At 37.0% G+C, this 23,773-nt stretch overlaps 1 protein-coding gene and 1 long non-coding RNA gene across 2 annotated transcripts; one reads left to right on the top strand and one right to left on the bottom strand.

Moving 5' to 3' along the window:
• Positions 1-309: 309 nt before the first annotated feature.
• LOC130049852 (uncharacterized) lies at positions 310-3,238 on the bottom strand. Its single transcript, XM_056148042.1, has 2 exons — positions 3,163-3,238; positions 310-2,903 (listed from the first exon to the last, which is right to left on the bottom strand). The coding sequence occupies exon 2, from the start codon at positions 2,871-2,873 to the stop codon at positions 1,206-1,208; it is 1,668 nt and encodes a 555-aa protein (XP_056004017.1). The 5' UTR covers positions 2,874-2,903; positions 3,163-3,238; the 3' UTR covers positions 310-1,205.
• A 1,230-nt stretch (positions 3,239-4,468) lies between these two features.
• Positions 4,469-11,535, top strand: LOC130049865 (uncharacterized). The gene is made up of 3 exons (XR_008798197.1): positions 4,469-4,607; positions 10,420-10,519; positions 11,434-11,535. It is a non-coding gene; the product is annotated as an uncharacterized LOC130049865 (long non-coding RNA).
• Positions 11,536-23,773: the final 12,238 nt, after the last annotated feature.

Raw genomic sequence — 23,773 nt, 5'->3', positions numbered from 1 at the left:
CGGACTATTAAATCAGGGGTCTCGGGTTTGATTCTCGTTTGAGCAATAAATGTCCCCCTTCAAATTACCTTTACATATCTATACTACTGACTATTCTTGATAATTCAGTTTAACATGATAACACTTTATCTGTGTTTGTTTTGTAGGACGGTGGAGATTTGGTTACTTGCTGTGACGTTATTGATGGTAAACAGAAGACTGTGACCTTGGATCTGATGATCTGTGATAAAGACCGGGTGTTTAGAGTTACTCTCTGTTACATTACTACAAATCTAAGTAAGTACTCAGTAATATTGTAAGACTGAACTCTAAATTATGTTTATCTATAATATACGCATTAAACATTGTACACATATTGATAGAGACAAGTAACACAGTATATCGATAGAAAACTAGTAATACAATGAAATTAGTTCACAGAATATTGTATATAGATATATAACAAATAACACAGTCAAATTAGTTCACAAAAAATGTATAGAGATATATAACAAATAGCACAAGTCAAATTAGACAATTAGAAAATTGTATAGAGATAAATAACTAGTAGCACAGTCAAATTAGTCTACAAAAGATTCTATATAGATAACCAGTAACACAGCCAAATTAGTCCACACAAGATTGTATATAGATATATAATTAGTAACACAGTCAAATTAGTCCACAAAAGACTGAATATAGATAACTAGTAAAACAGTCAAAGTAGTCCACAACATATTGTATAGAGATAGATAAGTAGTAACGTTGTCAAATTAGTCCATAAAAAATTGTATATAGATAACTAGTAACACAGTCAAATTAGTCCACAAAAGATTGTATAGAGATAGATAACTAGTAGCACAGTCAAATTAGTCTACATAGATTGTATATAGATAGATAACTAGTAGCACAGTTAAATTAGTGCACAAAAGATTGTACATAGATAAATAACTAGTAACACAGTCAAATAAGTAAGTAATGTACTAAAATTAATATTGCACCACTAAATATACTAATACATATATTGCAAGATATAATTAAAAAACAGCAGTGATAGACCAATGTTCAATCAGTTAAACTCAGAATCACAAGTGCATGTTAAGTACACATCACAGACACGTATATGTAATGTACACAGGTATGTGATTAACAAGCAGTTCTAACCAAAACACTGGTGTAAATAACACTGTTTTTAGATAGGTAATTAACACTGTAGAGATGTATATTTAACACTGTGCTGATAAATATAGGATTTTCCTCACTTTAGCAGTGTCACACTCAGCCACAAAAAGGCTGTCTCTGATGTCCACACATAAACCGAATGGACGGCGTAAATCACAGTGAATGTAACGGAGGAACTGTCCGTCCTGATCTAGGATGTGGATACGCTGATTTTCACTGTCTGCTGTCAGGATGTGACTCTGGCTGTCTGTAGTTATGCCGACTGGAGTAAATGATTGCTCGGTATTAGAAGGATGACCAGTGTATCTAAATCGGAGTTTCCCTGACTGATTGACCACCACTACTGTTCTAGCTGACCAGTCAGCCACACATATATCCAGGTTCCTGTTCTCACTGATGAATTTATAGCTATAGCCAGATGAATAGAGAGGACGACCCTGATCATCAAACTGAATGTTTTGTTTCTCTTTGGAGCCGGAGTAACGCACGACTTTGGATTGTTTGAGATAAACACTGACCATGGTAACTAGGATATCATCGGAGGCGGAACTGCAGACATAGTGGGGTACCCAGTCCTGTAGTGTGATGACAGTCCGTATCTTTTTATTCTTTACTAGTCTAACCGAATCATAGTCAGTATAAACAAGATCTCCGTCCCGTGTCACTGCTATGTCCCGCGGTGTGTCCCCTGACTTGGTTTGTATTGATGTCAGTAGTTTACTCTGGAGGTTGAGCAGCTTCATGGTGTTGTTATTCCCGCATGTCCAGACTTGATCTTCACTCAGACAGCTAACACTGTATAGTCCGCTATACCCAGTGTCTATGATGGCGGCGAGGCGCGGTTCATCAAGCAGTGGTTTAACTAGAGGAGACGATACAGCTTCTGCTAACTTCACTGTGCCTCCATGTTCTGTGTTAATGGATAATGGCGACAGACAACCAAACATTTCCCGGAGTTGGTCTGTGTTTATTTTCTGAGGAGTAGAACTCGGTAATGTAACTCGGATTTCAGGCGGTAATGTTCTAAATTCGGAATTCCTGGATTTGTAATTAGAGATTAAGGAGACGTCATTTGATTTTAGTATTGATTTCAAGTCGGAAATGATCTGTCTGAGTTCAGTAATTATCTGTGTTATTTCATCTGCATTTTTATACAGGGTGAATAGGTGCTTGTTTTTCATCTCCTGAATTTCAGATTTCCGCTGTTTGACAATGGCGTTGATCTCCCGCTCTAAGAGTTCACCTTCCTCTTCCGCAGCTGTTTTTAATTTCCCGTAATATGTTTCTATGTCGGCTCTTTCGGTTTGGACATCGTACGTCATTTCTTCATATCGGGGATAAATTCTGGTTTCGAGTTCCTCTAAATCTTTTTGTAAACTTTGTGTTTTAACGCTCAATTTTTCCGGAAATTCTGATAACTTGTGACCTTCGTGTTTACCTGAGGAGACGCATTTAATACAGACATGAATGTCACAATTCTCGCAGTGAAGTTCGCAGGGTTTTTCGGCGTGTTCGGGACATTTGGGGTAGTTTGGAGTAGACTTTCTTTGTAAATAGGGCATGACATTGTGCCTTTCAAACGAACCAGAGAGGTGCTCCCCAACACAGGCCTTACATAGATTTATATTACAAACTTCACAATGACTCTGTAAGGGGACAGTCTCACAGAGGTCACACAGTAGGACTTGCTGAATACTGCGCCGGGGATGCATTTCTTACACCGGGATCACACGAGTAGTTTACTGTCAATAAAAAGGGGGATCTTAATAAAATATTTTAACAGATCAAAATAATTAATCAGGTATAATTACAGTATGTTATAATACACTGCGGTCATTAATTTCATATTTCAAGTAAAATTGTAAGTATAAGGCATCGATATACCCCTCCGAATTCTTTGAAATCTTTTATCTAAGTGATCTGATATATCTTATTGATCACAGAAATATCTATATTATCGACACTACAATGGCAGAATGCGTATATATAATTTTGTCTAACCTGAAAATCCAACATGGCCTCTCTCCTCGTTCGACCTGCCGTCTAGTCCCGTGATTAAATACCTGCGTGGCGTTTCGGCCTGCATACACTAGTATGTGTTATCACCTGTTTGAATGGTTTAAAGTTTATTTGATCTAATTAATGTTGGGTATCTGTGTCAACATTTAAGTCAGAAGATATAATTTGCTCTCATCCAAAATACTTGATGAAAGATGAAGATAACGAACAGTGATCAATCTCAAAACTCCTACAAGCAATACAAAATAGATAGTTGGGCAAAGACGGACCCCGGCCATACCAGAGGTGGGATCAAGTGCTTAGGAGGAGTAAGTACCCCCTGTCGACCGGTTACACCCACCGTGAACCCTATATCCTGATCAGGTAAACCATCAGAAAATATGATTAAATAAGATATTCATAGGATGAGTAATGTTTATGACATTCTCCGTTTATAGTGAAAGTTAACCCTGTAGGTCACGAATAATCTTGCATTCCTGGTACAAAAACGCAGAACGAAAGGGAGAACGGAACGGAACGGAATGTGAGTTTTAGAATGATTAATGTACTTTCGACAACCTTAGAATCGGATAAATACGCTTTACTTTCAATAACATCGAATTTCAGGAATTTGTTTACAAGTGGTAAAACCGTTTTTTCTAAATATCTGCAACGTAGATTGATTAAGCTCAGACAAGTGTTTGTTTACGTTTACAGCGCGGTCCATAGTCGTGTAATTTCGGCATTTACATGTGTTAGCGAGTAACGACACCAGGTGGCTGATTTATAGGGCAGGGGGTCCGGTACCTCCTCGTTTTAGAGCAACGATTTACAAAATAATGTAAATAAAACTCGAGATTTTGGCATCCAAAATGGCTGAGTATTTTAGCTAATACTTGACTTTCTAATGTGCTTACCGCCGCGGTAGTTTTAAGTTTAGATCGTTATGAGGAGTTATGAGTTTGATCACTGTTCGTTATCTTCACCTTTCATCGTTCGCCCCGCATGCGAAAGGCCAGGGTTCGAATCCAAACTGTGACAGATCTAAGTCGCTAAGACAGGTAGACATTTCCATCGCCAAACATTCGGTTTCAGGTGTGAATGGTACGAGTCCTCGGCCATGACCTTAAAATTGGATGGCCCGTGTCACAGAATGTGTGGCACGCTGAAGAACACTTAATGTTCAATGACCGTAAGTGCCGAGCAAAAGCCTGAATTTGAAGCCCTTCAACGGTCTTGGTGATGTCTCAATGGGTGAAAAATTCAGATGTTAAACAAAATACAATCAATCAAATGTGACATCCCTTTCGGAAATTCTAGGTCCGCCATTGACGCCTATGGGTAGAGACAAGGTTTATATGTCCCAGCCCTCTCGGAGGAAGTCGTCACGTGTAGAATTATATCTACACATAATACAGCGTGTGTTTGTACGTACAACAGCGAGAATGGTATGTATATATTCACACATAATATATTGTATGTACTTCCAACAGGAGAATGGTATGTATAAAACAACAATTGAAGATTTTATGAAGTCAGCATGTTTTAACATCTTGGGTTTGATTTATTACTTAGAAAACCTAACAGAGACTGTGACTACAGCATGATATAAAACACTGCGGTCATTGTTTTTAATATTTCAAATGAAATGATAAGTAGAAGGCATTAATATATTATTTGTTCTCCTTATCTCATTATCTAAGTGATCAGAGAGATATCATTAATCGCAGAAATATCGATGCTATTGACACCACAATATCAGAATGCGTAGGTATAATTTTGTCTAACCCTCTGTTCTTTCGACCTCCCGTCTCGTGATTAAATATATGTGTGAGGTGTCAGCCTGTATACACTATCTATTCGTTATCGTCTGTTAAAGTACTTCATGTTCGGTCGCTAGGTCAACATTTACATCAGAAGACAGAAATCGATCACATCAAAAAGACTTAACAAAATCATATCTAATATCTGTATGTTAGTATAATGGTTTTGTGTCAGATATTCTCCGTTTATATTGAAGTTCAATCCTGTGGGTCACGAATAATCTTGCATGTACAAAAAAAAACTACAATACTGGCAATACCTTTTTTTTTTTGCTATAGGGGTATTCAATTGGACGTCATTTAAGCTTAAAAAACCACAACACATTTATGGGATCTCTATTTATATATTGGTTTGGTTTTTCAAATAAAATATGCACCTTTACAGCGACCGGGTGAGGGTTCCTTATCAGAAAATAAACTATACACAGATACAACGACCGAGTGAGGGTTCTTTATCAGAAAAAAAAACTATGCACAGATAGAACGATCACGCGAGGGTTCTTTATCGTGTCAATGTCTACCACGACACCAGACCTCCGTTTTCAAGGTCATATCTGAGAGACCGGTGACTTTCATTCCTATTGCAGGGCGCTTGGTGAAGGATTTAAATACCTATGTAAGGATTATTGTTTTATTTATAGACGTAAATGATATCAACTTTTTACAGGTATAATTTACTTAAAAACATTAAAAGTGAAACATTCATATACATGTAAACATTTAGTGGGTAAATCAAAGTTTGGACTGTTCCGTATTATAATATCAAATTTAGCAAGCATGTAGAACCCCATCCACATCCCAACCCTGACAGCTTCTTATAGTAATATTAAAGCTGTTAGGCATGTAACCTGCACCGTTTTGACAATGAACACTATCATCAATATCTCTTGCTTAAGATATGTAGAGTTCCCCCACTTCCCCTACTATCATTTGATAGTATATCATGTAGATTCAGTACTTAAAGTTTATGTAATGAAGCATGAGCACTGCCCTCCCAGACCTCCACTATATTGCATGACTCCCATATTTTTCAGAGCATGTTATGTATTATTTTAGTGTATTTAAGAAGATAGTATTCGAAGCTGATTTTCCAGGTGTCTGACACTACATTGATGGTTAGGTTATTTTAGTTCAAGTATTCCCCCACCCCACCCCCACCCGCACACACAAACATAATTAGTTTAGAGGTTGGAACAATTTAGATATAAGAATTTTAGACAAGTCGTTTTCCAACATCTCCGGTTCCCCATTTTGAAAAAAAAAGAATACTACGTGTCTGTTGAATGGTATTCGAAGTTGTTTGCCTTTAAGCGCAATGAATTAAACCCGACATATTTGTATCAGGTCTTGTATCGCTTGTAAGGTTGGTTGGCTGTACATATATATTGTTTAATGTCCCTCTCGAGAATCTTTTACTTATATGTATCTTGCCACACCTGCTGTGACACGGAACCTCGGTTTTTGCGGTCTCATCCGAAGGCCAGCCCCATTCAGTTACCTTTTAGGACAAACAAGGGGTATTGAAGACCTATTCTAACCTGGTTGTAAATGTTATAGTTCTAGAGGGTAATGGTTTTGTTTTGGGATTTGAAAGACTTCTTTAAAGGACACATGTCATGTTTTCAAAGTATATAAATAGTTTGTTTGCCGACATATTACGATAATAAACCACAATACAGACTTAAATCTAAGCCCTAATTTCAGAAAGTTTAGTTAATTAGTTGGGCAGTCACGTGGTACAGTGACATCACATGCACACTTCTTCAATCAACTGATTGTGAAAGTAGTGTGATATATTATTGTTCTGGGTATAGTCAGTTTTTAAATCGAGGTAAGCTACTGACAAACAAAATGATGGTACAGGGATTTCAACAGTCTCGATTGAAGTCAGCATTTCGCAAATTCTATGGTCGTTATAACGATCTAGTTCGTCAATACAACCTCGCATTGGGTCAAATGCTGTCTGACGTGTTTCATACCGATTGTTAAGCCGTTCTTGGCACACTGATTTGACTGCGGATAACTCCGTTTACCTGATCAGGATATGGGGCTCATGGCGCGTGTGACCGGTCAACAGGGGATGCTTACTCCTCCTAGGCACCTGATCCCACCTCTGGTGTGTCCAGGTGTCCGTGTTTGCCCAACTATCTATTTTGTATTGCTTGTAGGAGTTATGAGATTGATCACTGTTCGTTATCTTCACTTTTCATTATACAGAACTCAGCTTTTAAGGGCCTATTTTGTTCAATGTCGACAACATCTAAACCAATGTTGAAAAACAAATTCCAAGTTTTATGTTTTCGCCACCAGTGTATACAAATAGCGATGTAATTACCTAAATATAGCGAGGAAAGCGATTATGAAATCGACAATATTGCGACTAAATAATATTTATATGGGTCGTTGTCTACACACTATTTGGTAATGTTATTCCTTTATACATCTGTAATTGATATTTTGTTTTCTAAAATAAACAGTGGAAACATTATCTATTTTTTTGGATGTAGTCAAATTATGATATGTTACATTGTTGACAAATTCAATTCACTTCAATTCATTTTCGCTAAAACCATTTTAAACGGTACATGAGGTACACTAAATATAATACACACGAGAACAATCGTCAGAAGTTTATATAGGGTATATGGAACAATACAACTTTCTTAGATACCAAAGAGGAACATAATATACAATGCATGTATAAATAAACATAATGGTAATATGTTTAAGAGGTAACAGAAGAACAATTACGAAGAACAACAGGCAATCTAAAAAATATGAGAAATAAAAACACAGATATTTCTTAATATTTCCATATCTTGAGTTGACAAAAAATTAGACGACTTCAGAACATTTGGTCTTTCATAACAAAAAATGATCTATGTATTTTTCCTTAATTGTGAAAAAGTTGGACACTGTAAAATAAAATGGAATTCATCTCCTATTTCTCCTTTATTACAAAATGTACATAGTCTCTCATTCTGAGGAATACCATGCAATTTTCCTCTGTCTATGGGTAAACGGTGATTTGAAGTGCGACATTTCATAAATAATTTTCTTCATTTTACAGGCATAGTAAGTACATATTTCTCCAAACCAAAACAATGTTTGAAAAGTGTATGGACTACTAGGCCTAGCTACTGTCACGGGTGCATTTTGGAAAGAAAGAAAAAAACAGGCACACAAATCAATAAAAATAATCAAATTTAAAGTCGAAATCGCAATATTTTAATTAAATAAAGCATTATGATTATTATTATTGAATTGTGATATGCACGTCATTAGGAAGTGGAAGACAGCGTACATTGACACAATCAAGATGTTACATGTACGAATCCAATGAGGAAGAATTTTATATTTCAATTTAAAGTTGGGAAATACAATATTCTATTATTTATAATTAAAGGTTAAATTAGTTTGAATCTTTAACATTTTTGTAAATCTACCGATTGGTAGAAACTGGAAGCACAAGTTATGTTGTTACAAGGTGAAGGTCAGTTGATCCCAGTGTGTATTGAATTTGAAGACTAAAACATAATTTATATGCTTAAACAGCTTTGATATATCCACTTTCTCGCAATTTATCTGGGTCTTTGTCTGAGCAGTGTTTGAAAGGTGACTGGGTGTTTTTTTAAAGGCAAAGTTCTTGCGCCAAGAAAAAAAAACATCTACGTATTTTTTCTTGTACCTTACTTCGAAAAATAGAAAAGTATTCTGTCTAAATCCTTTCTACCAACAACTAGAACACCCTTATATGACACTAAACACCTGAATACAATATTATGCCAAAAGCCGTTAACATGATAACTGTTTTTATCGATTAAATATAATCTGTTTATGATATGGCTAATAGGTGTTTTCAAACCGTAAGGCGCATATGACGTCACACATAATGGTGCATAGAATATCGAAGTAAATATGGACATCGCAAGATTTTAATTTCATCGCTTTCAAACTCGAAAACTACGCAAAATATTTCATTAAAACACATTTAAAGTAGTTTTAGGCATGAACAGAATAAATTTTGATGAAAAAATGAAAAATAGAAACTTTCTCTGTGGCCTTTAAGTAGAAACGGATGTACAAAAATGCGAATATAACGAACAGTGATCGATCTCATAACTCCTTTAAGCAATACAACATATATAGTTAGGCAAACACAGATCCCTCTACACACCAGGGATGGGATCGGGTGCCTAGGAGGAGTAAGCACCCCCTGTCGACAGGTCACGCCGCCGTGAGCTCCATATCCTGATCTGGTAAACGGAGTTATCCGTAGTTAAAATCAGTGTGCCAAGAACGGCCTAACAATCGGTATGAAACAAGCCAGACAGCATTTAACCTAATGATAGGTTGTATTGACGAACTAGATCGTTATAACGACCATAGAATTTGCGAAATGCTGACTTAAATTGAGACTGTTGAAACACCTGAACCATCAACTTGTTTGTTAGTAGCTTGCCTATGGTGAATTTCACAACCCCAGAATTTTGAATCTAGGATGGGTCCGTCAAATTGACTACTGTTAACTAAGTACATATATCATTTAAATCTTTTCATCAATGTATATACACTTTTGAGAGCATTTGAGTGTTAAGAACACATCTTGTTTTATACTGCTTTCATGCACCCCTAGGGTCTTAGGGGTGGGGCAAAAACTATCCAAAATTGACCAATTTTCAAAATCCTCTTCTCAAGAACCGCACATGTGTCATATTCCATTATTATCTGAATGTCTACGATGAACAAAAGTGATTTTGGTAGATCTGGTTCCTTCTCTTTTAAAATACACCGGCGAAAATATTTTTTTTAAATCTCCACGCGGGAAATCTTAGCTGTTATGTTCTGATGGCATTGTATCAATTTAATACGATAATAAAACAATGAGATTTGATGTTACAACACATCGACTAAAATGTTTTCATTCTATGCGTTATCAGTGCGTCCAAAGTTACATTTACATCAAATATCCCCTGCTATCTTTAAAGGCGACATTCTCAGAGGAGATAATCATTCGTTGACATTTCAAGTTTGGTACCTTGTGTTATAATTGGTATACAGAGGTCATAACTTATTCATAGAGACACGTACACTTATAATTATGTTGAACTTTATTCATACGTATCAAACTTCCCATATTTTGTTTTGTGGTCCATGTACAGATGGTTGTAGAAAATAACACATACAAGTATAAGATGTTATATACTGTAATGGCAAAGAATATGAAATATTGGATATACCCGTAACCGTATATATTGTGCCTGATACCAAGAACAATTAAACATTTTGATTTTCATGATTTAAACAATCATATTTGAACTATTGTGTAATGAAATATAGGGCGAATTTATTGACCAAAACATAGTTTTATGTTATCAAGAAGAACAACTCCTTACATGTTCATTTCGTACCATATACAAGAGTTGTCTGTCCTTAGGAAGCAGAAGAAACTTGCTGTGAAAACGGAAATGGCTGCTGAATGTGAAGGAAAGCTTATTTTGGGATATTTGCAGGTACTTAGCAGAAATGACTGTCAGGTACAGTACTATTACGTACTGTTGAATTATCTGGTTATTTATTTAGAGTTCCATATAAGAAATATTAGGCCTAGTTTTACATTCAGTTTCGCGAGTTTCGTGATCACCGCGATCTTTTAAAATTATTTTGATATATATCCTTCTATGATATGTAATTCATCAAATCATAATGTCCGCATCCTCATCACAGATATTATGTACATATCCCCTTCTAGAATGAAATCATTTTATACAAAACCAATACTTTATCCTAAGTATGTTATTTCGCCCACCGATTACTCTTATAAGTCGTTCTGAATAGTCAGTTTCTACCTTCTATAAGCTTTTGAGATGATCACTTGTGAGATAAATGATATATATGTAAAGGTGCGCAACAAATCATATAATTAAACAGGGGACTACCTGTTTCGAGACTGATTCACAGGGTATATACCAACTTTACCGAAGGAATTTCTGCAAATATCTCGTCAGACTAATGTAGTTATACCTATGTCTTTCTTCTGAATCCAATGTCAACCATTTTATTTGTCATATTCTGCTAGAATTACTACACATACAGTATTTAAATTTTTGATGTAAGTTTGAAATAGATATTAGAGATGTGTGATGTTCGTACCTAGTTGTTTTTTTATCCCCCTTCAGCATTCCAAGGATTTTTTTCTGTATGGTGCGCGAGCACCTATATGTCGCATTTCACCATAGCAAATTTGTCATCAATACGAGCTTGTTTTTCATGTTATCGGTAAATGTATCTTCTACACCTGCTGGACTTTAACTGACCCCAGCCCTAAACCTATCGGGTGAATGTCTGGTTTCAACCTATGGTTCTCCTATGACATTTAATTTTGTTTTGAAATTCTCCATAATTGTTTCGTCTCTCTGACATGTAGTGATGAGTGTTGGTGTTTTTCTAGGCGTCCTTACTGGTAGAAGAAATCTGCCACTTGACCAGCATCACTGTCCAGGTCAGCGGTCACCTCCTTACCTCTAGGCCACTCTCACAGGGGGGTTCTGACTCCTACCTAGGTAAACTTGTTTCCCTATGATGTGGTGCATTTGAAGGTTTGTCTCTCAGACCCCAGGACTACAGAAATGGTGGACATTACCCTTACCTAGTAAGTGACCAGATTTTAAGCACATTTCATTCTTTGTCGCCATTGTAATTATTTCACTCATTGAGGTGATATTTTTATCACATGAGTACATAGTTTATGTTGCTGAGTGCAAGAACGTCTCACCCACCCCCACTCCCAGACCCCCAGCTCCAAGTAGAGAGGGTTATTATAAATGTTATCAGTCACCCACTCGCGATTACAGGGATTATTGTGTGTGTCATCACTCACCCACCTACGAGTACAGGGGGTTATTGTAGTATCGCAAAGCCACTCACCCACCTTTGAGTACAGTGGGTTTTTGTAGTGTCATCACTCACCAATCCCCGAGCACATGGCACTAGTGTAGGCGACATTCCTTGTAAACAAGGATTACTTGTGGGTACAAATTTCTCCTGAGGGTCTTGACGTCCACCGCCTAGCAACATCTGTGACTTGATCATTTCAGCCTCATTCACTTTCTCAATTTTGGCGATAACTTATCACTTGAATTTTTAGGGACTTGGTTGAAAGAGGAGTTGTTAGTGGGCAGACTATTTTTTCTCGTCACATCTATACCTGCTGGTGGAGGCTGAATACTTCAATAAACATTACTGTGGTCTTCCTGAGATGTATCAATCAGTGGAAGTTCTCATTTCCTCTAAGAAGAGTCGGTGAAGTATTCATTTTTCTCGTAATAAGTTCAGGTGGAAGAGAGCATGAAGGCAGATATTATAGTTACCTCCCTTAGACTATATTACATGTATAACACAGTACTTACTAATGACGTAATTTCAGATGAATACTTTCAATCTGGTCATTAATCAAAGGCATTAGCTATAGCTGCATGTAGTACCCCAGTTTACATATAATTATCTGCATAGAACTACACATTTAATAGTAAATGTCATATATCTGACTCTCTAAGAATGTATTTTCATGTCACCTGAGTATTCGGGTAACCTATTGGTATTGTTCTGCATCCGTCGTTGTGCATTTTCCCTCAACAGTTGAAAACTTTTATACGCCCCTCTTTAAATGTTGCGTATTATAGACAGCAACGTCTGTGCTTTTGTTCGTCCATTAGGGCTTTCCGGTTTCTATTTTCATGTTTCTATCAAGAATCAAACTGAAAGTTATTGAGTAGTTTCATTATTTGTCACTCTTGATCATGTTTCAGTTTTGATTGATGTCAGCTTTCAAATGAGAATTGTCTTTTTATATAGTCTTATACCCTGTCAAAGACGGGGCGTATTATGGTATGGGTGATGTATGTTTGTCTGTTTGTCCAGACCTCGGCAGGATACAAACCGAACCGCAAGATCCAGAATATTACAACTTGGTACAGTTGATTACCATGATGATGGAGAGGTGTATATTGTTTTCCAAGGTCAAGGTCGTAGTATCAGTTAAGATAACTTTGTACTGGTAGGCAGAATACAGTCTGAACTATTAGGGCTAGGACTGTCAAACTCGGGCCAATTGGAGGATGTGTTTTGTTCTTGAGGGTCAAAGTTTAAGGTCATTGTATCACTTAGTAAGAAAACCTTGCAGACAGGATACAGACCGAATTGTTGGAGCTAGGATTGTCAAACTTGGTACACATACACCTTCTGCCAAGTAAAGGATGCCTAGTAACGGGGTCCAGACCAAGCCGTTGGGACTACGACCATCACATTGTTAGAAAACCTTGTTTGAGAAAATACAGATTGTGTAACTTAGTTATTTTGCGGAAATGTTACAGAGAGAGTACATTATTTTTTTCTTTTTACAATGCAAAGAAAGTATGTCAAAGCCTTATGATTGCTGACACTACTTGAAGCCAAGTTGTACAAATCATGGCGTAAGAAAACATCCTATAGTGGCCTTTCATAGCCGTATTATATTGCTGTATCGGTTAGTGTTTTCTGCCTTTGGTGGTACTCTTGTATGGGTTTTGAAGATGTACATGTAGCAAAGATTTTGATTTCCTTATATGTTTTTAAAGAAAACTACAGGTTGTTGAACTTGTCAGTTTTGAGGACGTATCACCATGAGTACGTGGTGTGTCTGTGTGACTCCAGTCACTGTTTACAACCTCAGACCTTTACAGGCCACTGGAAGATTTAGATCAAGGGTTTTAATTCTTTAACGTTGTTTTATATTTTTATTTGGTGTTTACAAAATTACAAGTTCTTGAACGTACAAGTAGACAGATTTAGGGTGAAACATTGAATAACATCTTCTTTAATGCACCACACTTGTAAATTTCATAATTTTGGGACAGGGACATTTACAGACGACTAAAAGTTTTAGATCAAGGGTTTTAATTCTTCAACGTTTTTTTTTCTTCTTTGGTGTACTGTTTGTAAAATTACAAGTTCTTGATCTTACATGTCGACAGATTTTAGTGTCTTAGTGTGTGAAACATTGAATAACATATTCTTTAATGCTGGTGATGGATAACACACATGTGAATTTCATGAATCTGGGGTAGTGACTTGGTTATCAGAGTGGGACCTACTGTACATGATCTTTGCTATTTATTGTCTTCAGCATTTGAAATTATCCTCACTAGTATACACACTACTGATCCATTCAAACTTCAGGAAAAAAACAAGATATATTTTAAAATTGTAATTTCGCTACTCTAGGTTGTGCATCTAAGCGGGGATCAGTAAGGGACGGGCTGTAGGGCAGAGCTAATATAGGAACAATTGTTGTAGATTTCTTACCCTTAGTTAACTATCAGGCCTGTGACTCATGTGCTGATTTGCTTGCTAAAATTTTATTTAAAACTTGCTTCGGATTTCAACAAAATTTTACTTCCCTGTCTGATTTCTGGTCATTCTAGCACTCATTACAACTTTTTGGTTTTACAGCTTACTGGGCCTCAAAAGACGGTGAGACAATGACTATAGGAGCATTTCATGTTTCTAAACAGCAGAAGTGGCCGAGTTACCTTCCCATCCGATCCATTTCTAGGGATGGTGTTTTGTAATGAGCTGGTAAAATGTCTCTCTTTTAGCTCGCCTAGTTTATAAGTATTGACTATCCCTTGCCTGCTGTCTGTCTGTCTGTCCGTCTGTAAACTTTACATATTTCCAGCATTTTTAGTAATACTTAGTGCAATTTCAACAAACTCAGTACAGAACATCATTGGATAAAAGCATTCAAAATTGATCAAATCCAGGGTTCCACCCCCAGGGGTAGGATGGGGTAACAACAAGGGATCAATGTTTTATAAGCTGGAACGTATACATAGAAATAATCGTTAAACTTCTCTCTTGAACTATCTAAGGACGGGCTTTTATATTTTGTATGTGCATTTTTATAGAAAGATCTTTTTGTGATGCAATGGTCTGTGATCTTATGACCTTGAACTGAATGTTTGACCTACTTTAAATAAAAAGCTGACGTATTTATTGTGTCCTTATTTACTTAAGGTAGAGCTTTCGTCACCTGAGCCAAAGGCTTTTCTAATCAGAACTCCCCATAGTCTGTCGTTGTCTACGTTGTAAACTGTTCACATTTTCGACTTCTTCTTCAGAACCATTGGACCAATTTCAATCAAATTTGGTACACATAATTCGAGGATAAAGGGGATTCCAGTTTGTTCAAATGAAGAGTCATGCCACCTTCAAAGGCGAGATAATCAAAGAAATGTAAATCTGGGGTGGGTTATTTGAAGCCTTCCTACCAAGAACCACTGGACCAGGATAGCTGAAATTTACACAAAATCTTCCTTACGTAGTGCAGATTCAATATTGCTCAAATATTGGCCTCAAGAGGTAGGGTGGGGTCACAATAGGGGGTCAAAGTTTTAGGTGTGAAAACACAGGGAAACTCTGTAAACATTTTATCAAGCTAGAAAAGTCAGAATTTAAATGGTAGCTTCCTGACATAGTGAATATTCAAGTTTGTGCAAATGGTCTATGGAGGTAGGGTTGGACCACAATCAGGGATCAAAGATTTACATGTGCGTACATAGTGAAAATCTTTGGAATTATTATTGTAAAGACCACTAGGCCAGACGAGTTGACATTTACATGAAAGCTTCGTAACATAGTGCAAATTTAAGTTTGTTCAAACCATGGTCCTCGAGGGTAGGGTGGGGCCTCAATATGGGATCTAAGTTTTACATGTAAGTACGAGTATATAGGAAAATTCTTCTTAAATCAGACCAGAAGATAATAGATGTACATAATAGCTTGCTGACATAGTGCAGATTCAAGTTTGCTCAAACCATTGTCCCTAGGGGTATTGTGGGACCTTTATAAGGAATCAAAGTTTTACATGCAAAATATAGAGGGAAACTCTTTGAATATGGGCACAGGTGAGCAATGTGGCTCATGAAAACACAAAACAACATGCAATAAGATACGAGTGTATACATATATCCATTTGTTGAACAAAACTACCTCCTGTGTAATGTACACCAGGTGCCAATAAACAAAACATGATTATCAAGAATTGATATCTCTAGTGTAATATTTCTGTTCAGATATTTTTTCTTGTGTGATTCAATCTTTTGAAAGTTAAATGTTGTGAACACCAATTTAAAGCTCTGCTTGCACTTCAATTATTCAAATGAGAACAAAAACAATCATCAGACACGCAGCAACAATGAATCTACCCCCTCTTATCATTATATGCAAATTGGATATTTTTTACGTCCAGAGATATAGCTGTATATAGGCTGGTTACCCCCCATTCCTCTTTTCATACGCCCGTCTTTAGACGGGACGTATTATAGTACAGCGATGTCTGTACGTCCATCCGTCCGTCCGTTCGGGGTTTTCTCTTTATAATTTCATTTCCCTTTCACATATCATGTTGAAACTTGCTGTGTAGCTTCTTTGTGGGTCACTCTAGATCATACTGCAATTTTGATCCATTTCGACCCTTTTCCCAGGAGCTTTGCCCCTTTATTTGGAAACAATTATTATATGTAGGGTACATAGTATTTCCGTCCTACTCCTCCCACAGTTTCAAGTGAGAGCCTTCTTATTTTGTGGAATGTTGGTATGGGTATTGAAGATGTGCATGTGGGATGGATTTTGATTTTCTACAATGGTTGAGAAAATTACAGGTTGTTGAACTTGGTTCATTTTGAGGAAATCTCGATTTTTAAGCTAAGACCCTTTGTTCATATGAAAGTTTGTCACAGCCTCACGATGGCTGATACTACCTGAAGCAAAGTTATACAAATTATAGCGCAAGAAAAACACCCTATGTAAGCATTTCACGGGCGTATCATGTACCGTTTGCGGTACTCTTGTTTAAAAACACAACAACATTGTGGTGAATGGTACTGTAATGGAAATGTAAAATTTAACGGATGCATGGAACTGAAACATCAACCCTTGCGGCCTTCCTTTTTGAGCTTTGGATGTTTTTTTTAATTTAGTTTTTTGAGAATTTTCAGGCAATATTATGAAGTCAACATCTCACACACACACACTTTATAAACGATGCTATGTACCTGATTATATCATGTATCACATACTTTCATTGTGCTTTTGATTCTAGGAGTCTGGCGCTGAGTTTTTTTCGCTCACTTGAACTGAAAACTCCAGTGAGCTTTTCTAATCGTATGCACGTTGTCCTTCGCCTGTCCATCCATCTGGTCACCTGTCCGTCTGTCTCTTAACTTTTTACATTTTCGACTTCTTCTCCAGAAGCACTGGACCAGTTTAAACAACACTTTGCAAAAAGCATCCTCTGGTGAAGGACTTTCAAGTTTATTCTGACAAAGGGACATGCTCTCTTCAAACAGGAGATAATCACAAAAGCAGGGTGTGTCGTTTAAAAATCTTCTTCTCAAGAACCACTGGGTCAGAAAAGCTTAGATTTACGTGATAGTTTCTTGACATAGTGCAGATGAGTTTGTTAAAATCATATCCCCTGGGGTAGGATGGGACCACAATAGGGGATCGAATTTTTACATGCAAATGTATAGGAAAGATCTTTAAAGATTTTCTCCTCAAGAACCTCTGGGCCAGGAAAGTAGAAATTTACCTAAAAGCTTGCTCATATTGTGTGGAGGTAGGATGGGGCCATAATAGGGGATCAAAATTTTACATACTAATATATAGACAAAATCTTTAAAATATTTCTTCTCAAGAACCATTGGGTCAAAAAAGTTTACATTTACATGAAAGCTTCCTGAGATAGTGCATTTTAAATTTGTAAAACTCGTGGCTCCTGGGGTTAGGTTGGGGCCACAATAGGGATCAAAGTTTTACATGTGAATATATATGGAAAGATTTAAGTATGGGCCTAGAAGACTAAGGTGAGTGATGTGACCCATGGGCCTCTTGTTAAAACATGTCACCACTGAAATCTTTAGTATTAGTTGCATAATTTGGACAGAGATAAACGTCAAATACGTCTATAACACCCTCTCTCCCATCCCCCACTCTACAATTTGACGAAGTGCATATCTTAAAAAGTTTTCACCATAAAATTGAAGTATTTAAACCTTGTTTCTGTCGTAGAAATATTACAACCTGTTAAAACTTAGCATAATAAAGAATTTGATAACGTAAGCTTTACTATACACTATTTGTTAATACTATATATGTGAAGCTTCGGGGCGCAATCTTAAACGTGCCCCCAACTTCCGGTGTAAGGAGCGTAACTGCAAACATGTAGACCAGTTTTCCCTTTGAGTTTCAGACTTCAAACTTTGACCAAAATTAAATAAACTAGTTTGTCAACGTAACTCCGCTGAAACTGCTGAACAGAATTTCATACAGTGAGTAAATGTGCATATCTACAGGAAACTCTGGTTTTAGTTCACTGTGGGGGTGTAGGGTATATGAGCTGGATATTCTGATTTAGATTTATTGTTGGGGTGTAGGGTATATGAGCTGGAAATTCTGCTTTAGATTTATTGTGGAGGCGTGTGGTATGTGAGCAGGAAATTCTTGTTTTTATTCATTGTGGGGATTATGAGGTTTCTCATTTTTTCTCATTGATTACACATTTATTCAGTTAAACAAAATGGTTTAAACATGATAATGAGTATTGAACTTTACGTTGTGGGGTGAGGGGGTGGAGATCTATTTCTATAGATAAGGTGTACAACTAAAACTATACAAATCAAGTGAGAAATGTTATGAAAGGCAAAGATAACAAACAGTGATCAATTTTATAACTCTTACAAGAAAGGTGAAGATAACGAACAGTGATCAATTTTATAACTCTTACAAGAAAGGCGAAGATAACAAACAGTGATCAATTTTATAACTCTTACAAGAAAGGTGAAGATAACGAACAGTGATCAATTTTATAACTCTTACAAGAAAGGCGAAGATAACAAACAGTGATCAATTTTATAACTCTTACAAGAAAGGTGAAGATAACGAACAGTGATCAATTTTATAACTCTTACAAGAAAGGCGAAGATAACGAACAGTGATCAATCTCATAAATCTTACAAGAAAGACGAAGATAACGAACAGTGATCAATTTCATAACTCCTACAAGAAAGGTGAAGATAACGAACAGTGATTAATCTCATAACTCCTACAAGCAATACAAAATAGAAAGTTGAGCAAACACGGAGCTCTGGATATACTGGAGGTGAGATCAGGTGTCTATGAATGTTTTTAAATTGAGGGTCAGTCTTATTTTGATACATTCAGTATCACTGTGTAGCAATTTCTAGTATTTTCCTTAGCTGAGGATCGAACCTGTGACCTCTGGCTCGGCAGTCTAGTGGTCTACCAATCAAGCGAAAGGGTTAACCCACCAACCAGCACCCTACCAATCAACCTAAAGGGTTAACCCACTAACCATCACATTACCAATCAAACTAAAGAGTTAACCCACTAACCATCACTCTACCAATCAACCTAAAGGTTTAACCCACTAACCAGCACTCTGCGAATCAAACTAAAGGGTTACCAACTAACCATCACATTACCAATCAAACTAAAGAGTTAACCCACTAACCATCACTCTACCAATCAACCTAAAGGGTTAACCCAACTAACCAGCACTCTGCTAATCAAACTAAACGGTTACCAACTAAACATCACATTACCAATCAAACTAAAGAGTTAACCCACTAACCATCACTCTACCAATCAACCTAAAGGGTTAACCCACTAACCAGCACTCTGCGAATCAAACTAAAGGGTTACCAACTAACCATCACATTACCAATCAAACTAAAGAGTTAACCCACTAACCATCACTCTACCAATTAACCTAAAGGGCTAACCCACTAACCAGCACTCTGTGAATCAAACTAAAGGGTTACCAACTAACCATCACTCTACCAATCAAAGTAAAGGGTTACCCACTAACCATCACTCTACCAATCAAGCTAAAGGGTTAACTAGAGCTAGTCGGAAGGCCAAGTATCTAACACTACCACGACTCTATGAAGTTTTTTATTTATATTTCTTCTAGATGCACAATTTAATGGTTTGAAGAGGTTATTTTTGGTTGCCAAATCCTAAATGTGAGAACAAATTTTACAAGGTAGCAGTTACAAGATATGTCCTGCTGAATCATGAGGATGATTTTCCAAAGAGTCTGACATAATTCAAGATATGGAAACCTCTACTGCTATAGAAAATGTCAGGTTTGTTAATGAAATTGTGTAAATATTCATTTTTCTCTATCATGAAGTGACTGGCGCATAGTGTCAGCCCTTGTCATCGATCGGTACTTCCATCGGTCCATCATAATTCAGTGTACGTTCAGCATCTGTACTAATGATGTGCTTTTTCAACTGAAATTTGTGATATAAATACATCAACAGAGCATCCCAATCAAGTTTTTCATTGTTATGTTTAAATTATTTTTGACAGAGTTGTGTCCCTTAGACTTAGACGGTTTTAAATAAGTATTGGTCTCTACTTATTATACATCCAGCAAACGAAGTTTGTCCAGAGTATTTGATTGATATTTTTTAACATTCAAGGAAGTTGTGAATTACTCCTTTTTTATGGATGGGGGTTTACATGTATCATATCATTTACCAGAGTATATCTTAAATCTTAACAGCCACTTATCAGAGTATTTGATTGAGAGATTCTTAACATTCAAGGAAGTTATGGATTTTTGTTAAGGGATGGGGGGGTTTACATGCTTTATATCATTATCCAGAGAATATCTTAACAACCAGTATCCTCATTTAAACACAAATTCACTGTTTCCCATCATACAGTGTGGTCTAGGGGTATATAATTTCTCCTCTAAGAACATTCCATGTTATCTCAGTCATTTTGAAGAGAAATTTGGAATACAGATATATCATAAGATGAAGAGAAAGTTGGAATACATATATATCATAAGAAGATGAAGGTCAAGGTTCCTTATCAGGGTTTCGATAAAATGATTTTTGGACAGAGTTATGCCCCTTGGACTTACATGTAGACAACTTTATACAATTTTCAGTCCCCATCATTATCTTAGTCCTTCAGGAACATTTTGAATTGAAGTTGTGGATATACATGTAGTTACGTTAAAAAAAATAATGTCTCCGTCTATCATCTCCATCATACACAGACATTTCGATTTGAAGTTTGGGGTATATACTTTTGGGTATATACGTGATATGGGTGTGGTCAGAAAACATTTGACAGAGTTATGACTGTTGATTGGGGCCATTGTATCACTACACTACGACACATCTAGTTCCTTTTCAACAGCAGTTTAATATCAGAGTTAAAAGTTGAAGAACCGCCGCTGTGGCCTAGATGTTAGAGAGTTCACCCAACAAGTGGAAGGCTGTAGTTCGAAATCTGGCCGCGACAGACCTAAGTCGTTGAAACAAGTAATGACAGTTCCATCGCCAGATGCTTGGTATCAGGTGTGAATACCACGGGTCCTTGGAGATGACCTTATAAACAGATGTCCCTTGTCACATTAGGCGTGGCAGGCTAAAGAACTCTTACTGCTCAATGACCATAAGCACCGAGTAAAGGCCTAAATTTTAAGCCCTTCACCGGTCTTGGTGACGTCTTCATATATGTGAACAATTCTTGAGAGAGACGTTTTAAGGATGCAATCAATCAACATCAGTATATGGTCGGAAATAAAAGTTGAAGAACTGTGAAAAGCAGAATCTTAAGATATTCAAGAAACTGAAATCACGAATAACAGAGAATGTTCTGATATGCAAGGTCCTATCGTCAGGAATTTAGGTACAAAATATGAAAACCAAACTTTACATAGTAAAGAGCTATTAGCTGGGTTGGATATTCTTAAAAACAGGTCAAACTCCAATATCACAATGTTGAACACTCAGATACCGAACGAGAGGCCTTATCGCATAGAATGCTCACATGCAAAATATGAGAGTCCTATCACTCATCATTCAAGTTTTGAGCAAGGTTCAAGTTTCAGACAGCGATCTGAAGGTAGGAAAAGACAATAGGTCCCCTAACAAAACTATAGTTTTAGGGGCATGAAATAACAAGAGACCAACAGGCCTTGCCAGTCACCTGAACATTTTTAATGTATCAATCACTATCCCAAAGGACTGTCTACAAATTTAGAAAATAAAATCCTATTTTAATTTTTTGGCACTTTTGCCTTGCCTCTAAGGCCCCTTGAATGTAGGAGTCCAGAAATCATCTTTGTCCAAAAGATTCTTCATATAAAATTTTGAAAGAACTGGAAGGGTATTTATCATGAAGTTAAAAACAATGTTCTATTGTTAGCGCACAACAGGCAATGGGGGCTGACCAATTACATCTGAGTAAACTTGTATATTCTCTCTTGTATGTTAATATGACTAATCATGGCACAGCTGTTATTAAGAAGATTTTTTTCTCTATAATTCCCACATGAAACTTCATCTCCTATTGTGGGCTCCACCTTCCCCTGTGGACAACAATGCCAACAAACTTGAATATCCATCTCCTAAGGATGCTTGCTTATTAATATAATTAATCATTGACCACTGGCAAATACCGATTAGAATACTTCACTTGAGCCTTTGTCACAGGTGAGTTAATAACAATGTTCTTACTATAAATATAGCTACAGCATATCAGTACAGAATTACTAGTGAATGTTGTAGCAGTGGTTTGGCTATATATACTGTGACTATCGACCTGGATAGCTTAATGTTTATAGAGCACCTGGCTATATGTACTGTGACTATCAGCCTGGATAGTTCAGTGGTTAGAAAACCCGGCTATATATACTGTGACTATCAGCCTGGATAGTTCAGTGGTTAGAACACCCGGCTATATGTACTGTGACTATCAGCCTGGATAGTTCAATGGTTAGAACACCCGGCTATATGTACTGCGACTATCAGCCTGGGTAGTTCAATGGTTAGAACACCTGACTAGTAATACAGGGATCTTAGGTTCAATTCCCGGTCCGGACAAACCATGGGCATTGGTCTGAATAGCTCAGTGGTTAGATCACCTGACTATTAGATAAGTAATACACAGGTCTCGGGTTCGATTCCCGGTTAAAACAAACCATATGTATTGTTCTGAATACCGCAGTGGTTAGAACACCTGACTACAAATGCAGGGGTGTCAGGTTTGATTCCTGGTTGAGCTATGCATTTTTTCCTTCCCTTTACATTTAAACTCCGTTTACCTGATCGGGAAAATGGGCTCACCGTAGTTGTAACCGGTCGACAGGGGATGCTTACTCCTCCTAGGCACCTGGTCCCACCTCTGGTATGTACAGAGGTCCGTGTTTGCCCAAATATCTATTTTGTATTGCTGATAGGAACTATGAGATTGATCACTGTTCGCTATCTTCACATTTCATTTGCATCCTGGCCTGGATATTTAAAACCTTTACTGCACTCATACTCAATCTCAGCCATATTTGTTTTGAGTACAACTCTGAACAAGCTCCCAGCATACTCGAAAAATCTTGAGTCCGTACTCCATTTGAGTGTGAGAATGGTTTTATAAATGTTTTATAACCTTCACTTTTGAATACGAGTACGATTTAGAGCACAGAGTTTGAGTATGAAAACGTGCTCAAAAAGTTATAACCTCTAGGCCCGGTCTAGTCAAATCATGGATATTGGTCTGAATAGCTCAAATTAGGGGACTCAGGTTTGATTCCCGCTTGAGCAATATTTTTTCTTTTCCATTACCTTTACATATTTATACCACAGACTATTCTTGATAATTCAGTTTGACATGATAACACTTTACCTGTGTTTGTTTTGTAGGACGGTGGA

This window comes from Ostrea edulis, chromosome 8 (assembly GCF_947568905.1).
Source record: "Ostrea edulis chromosome 8, xbOstEdul1.1, whole genome shotgun sequence".
Lineage (NCBI taxonomy): Eukaryota > Metazoa > Mollusca > Bivalvia > Ostreida > Ostreidae > Ostrea > Ostrea edulis.
This window is presented reverse-complemented; position numbering and strand designations above follow the sequence as displayed.

Coding starts and splice junctions, on each gene's coding strand:
- LOC130049852 (XM_056148042.1), bottom strand. CDS start 2,873: ATGCATCCCCGGCGCAGTATTCAGCAAGTCCTACTGTGTGACCTCTGT.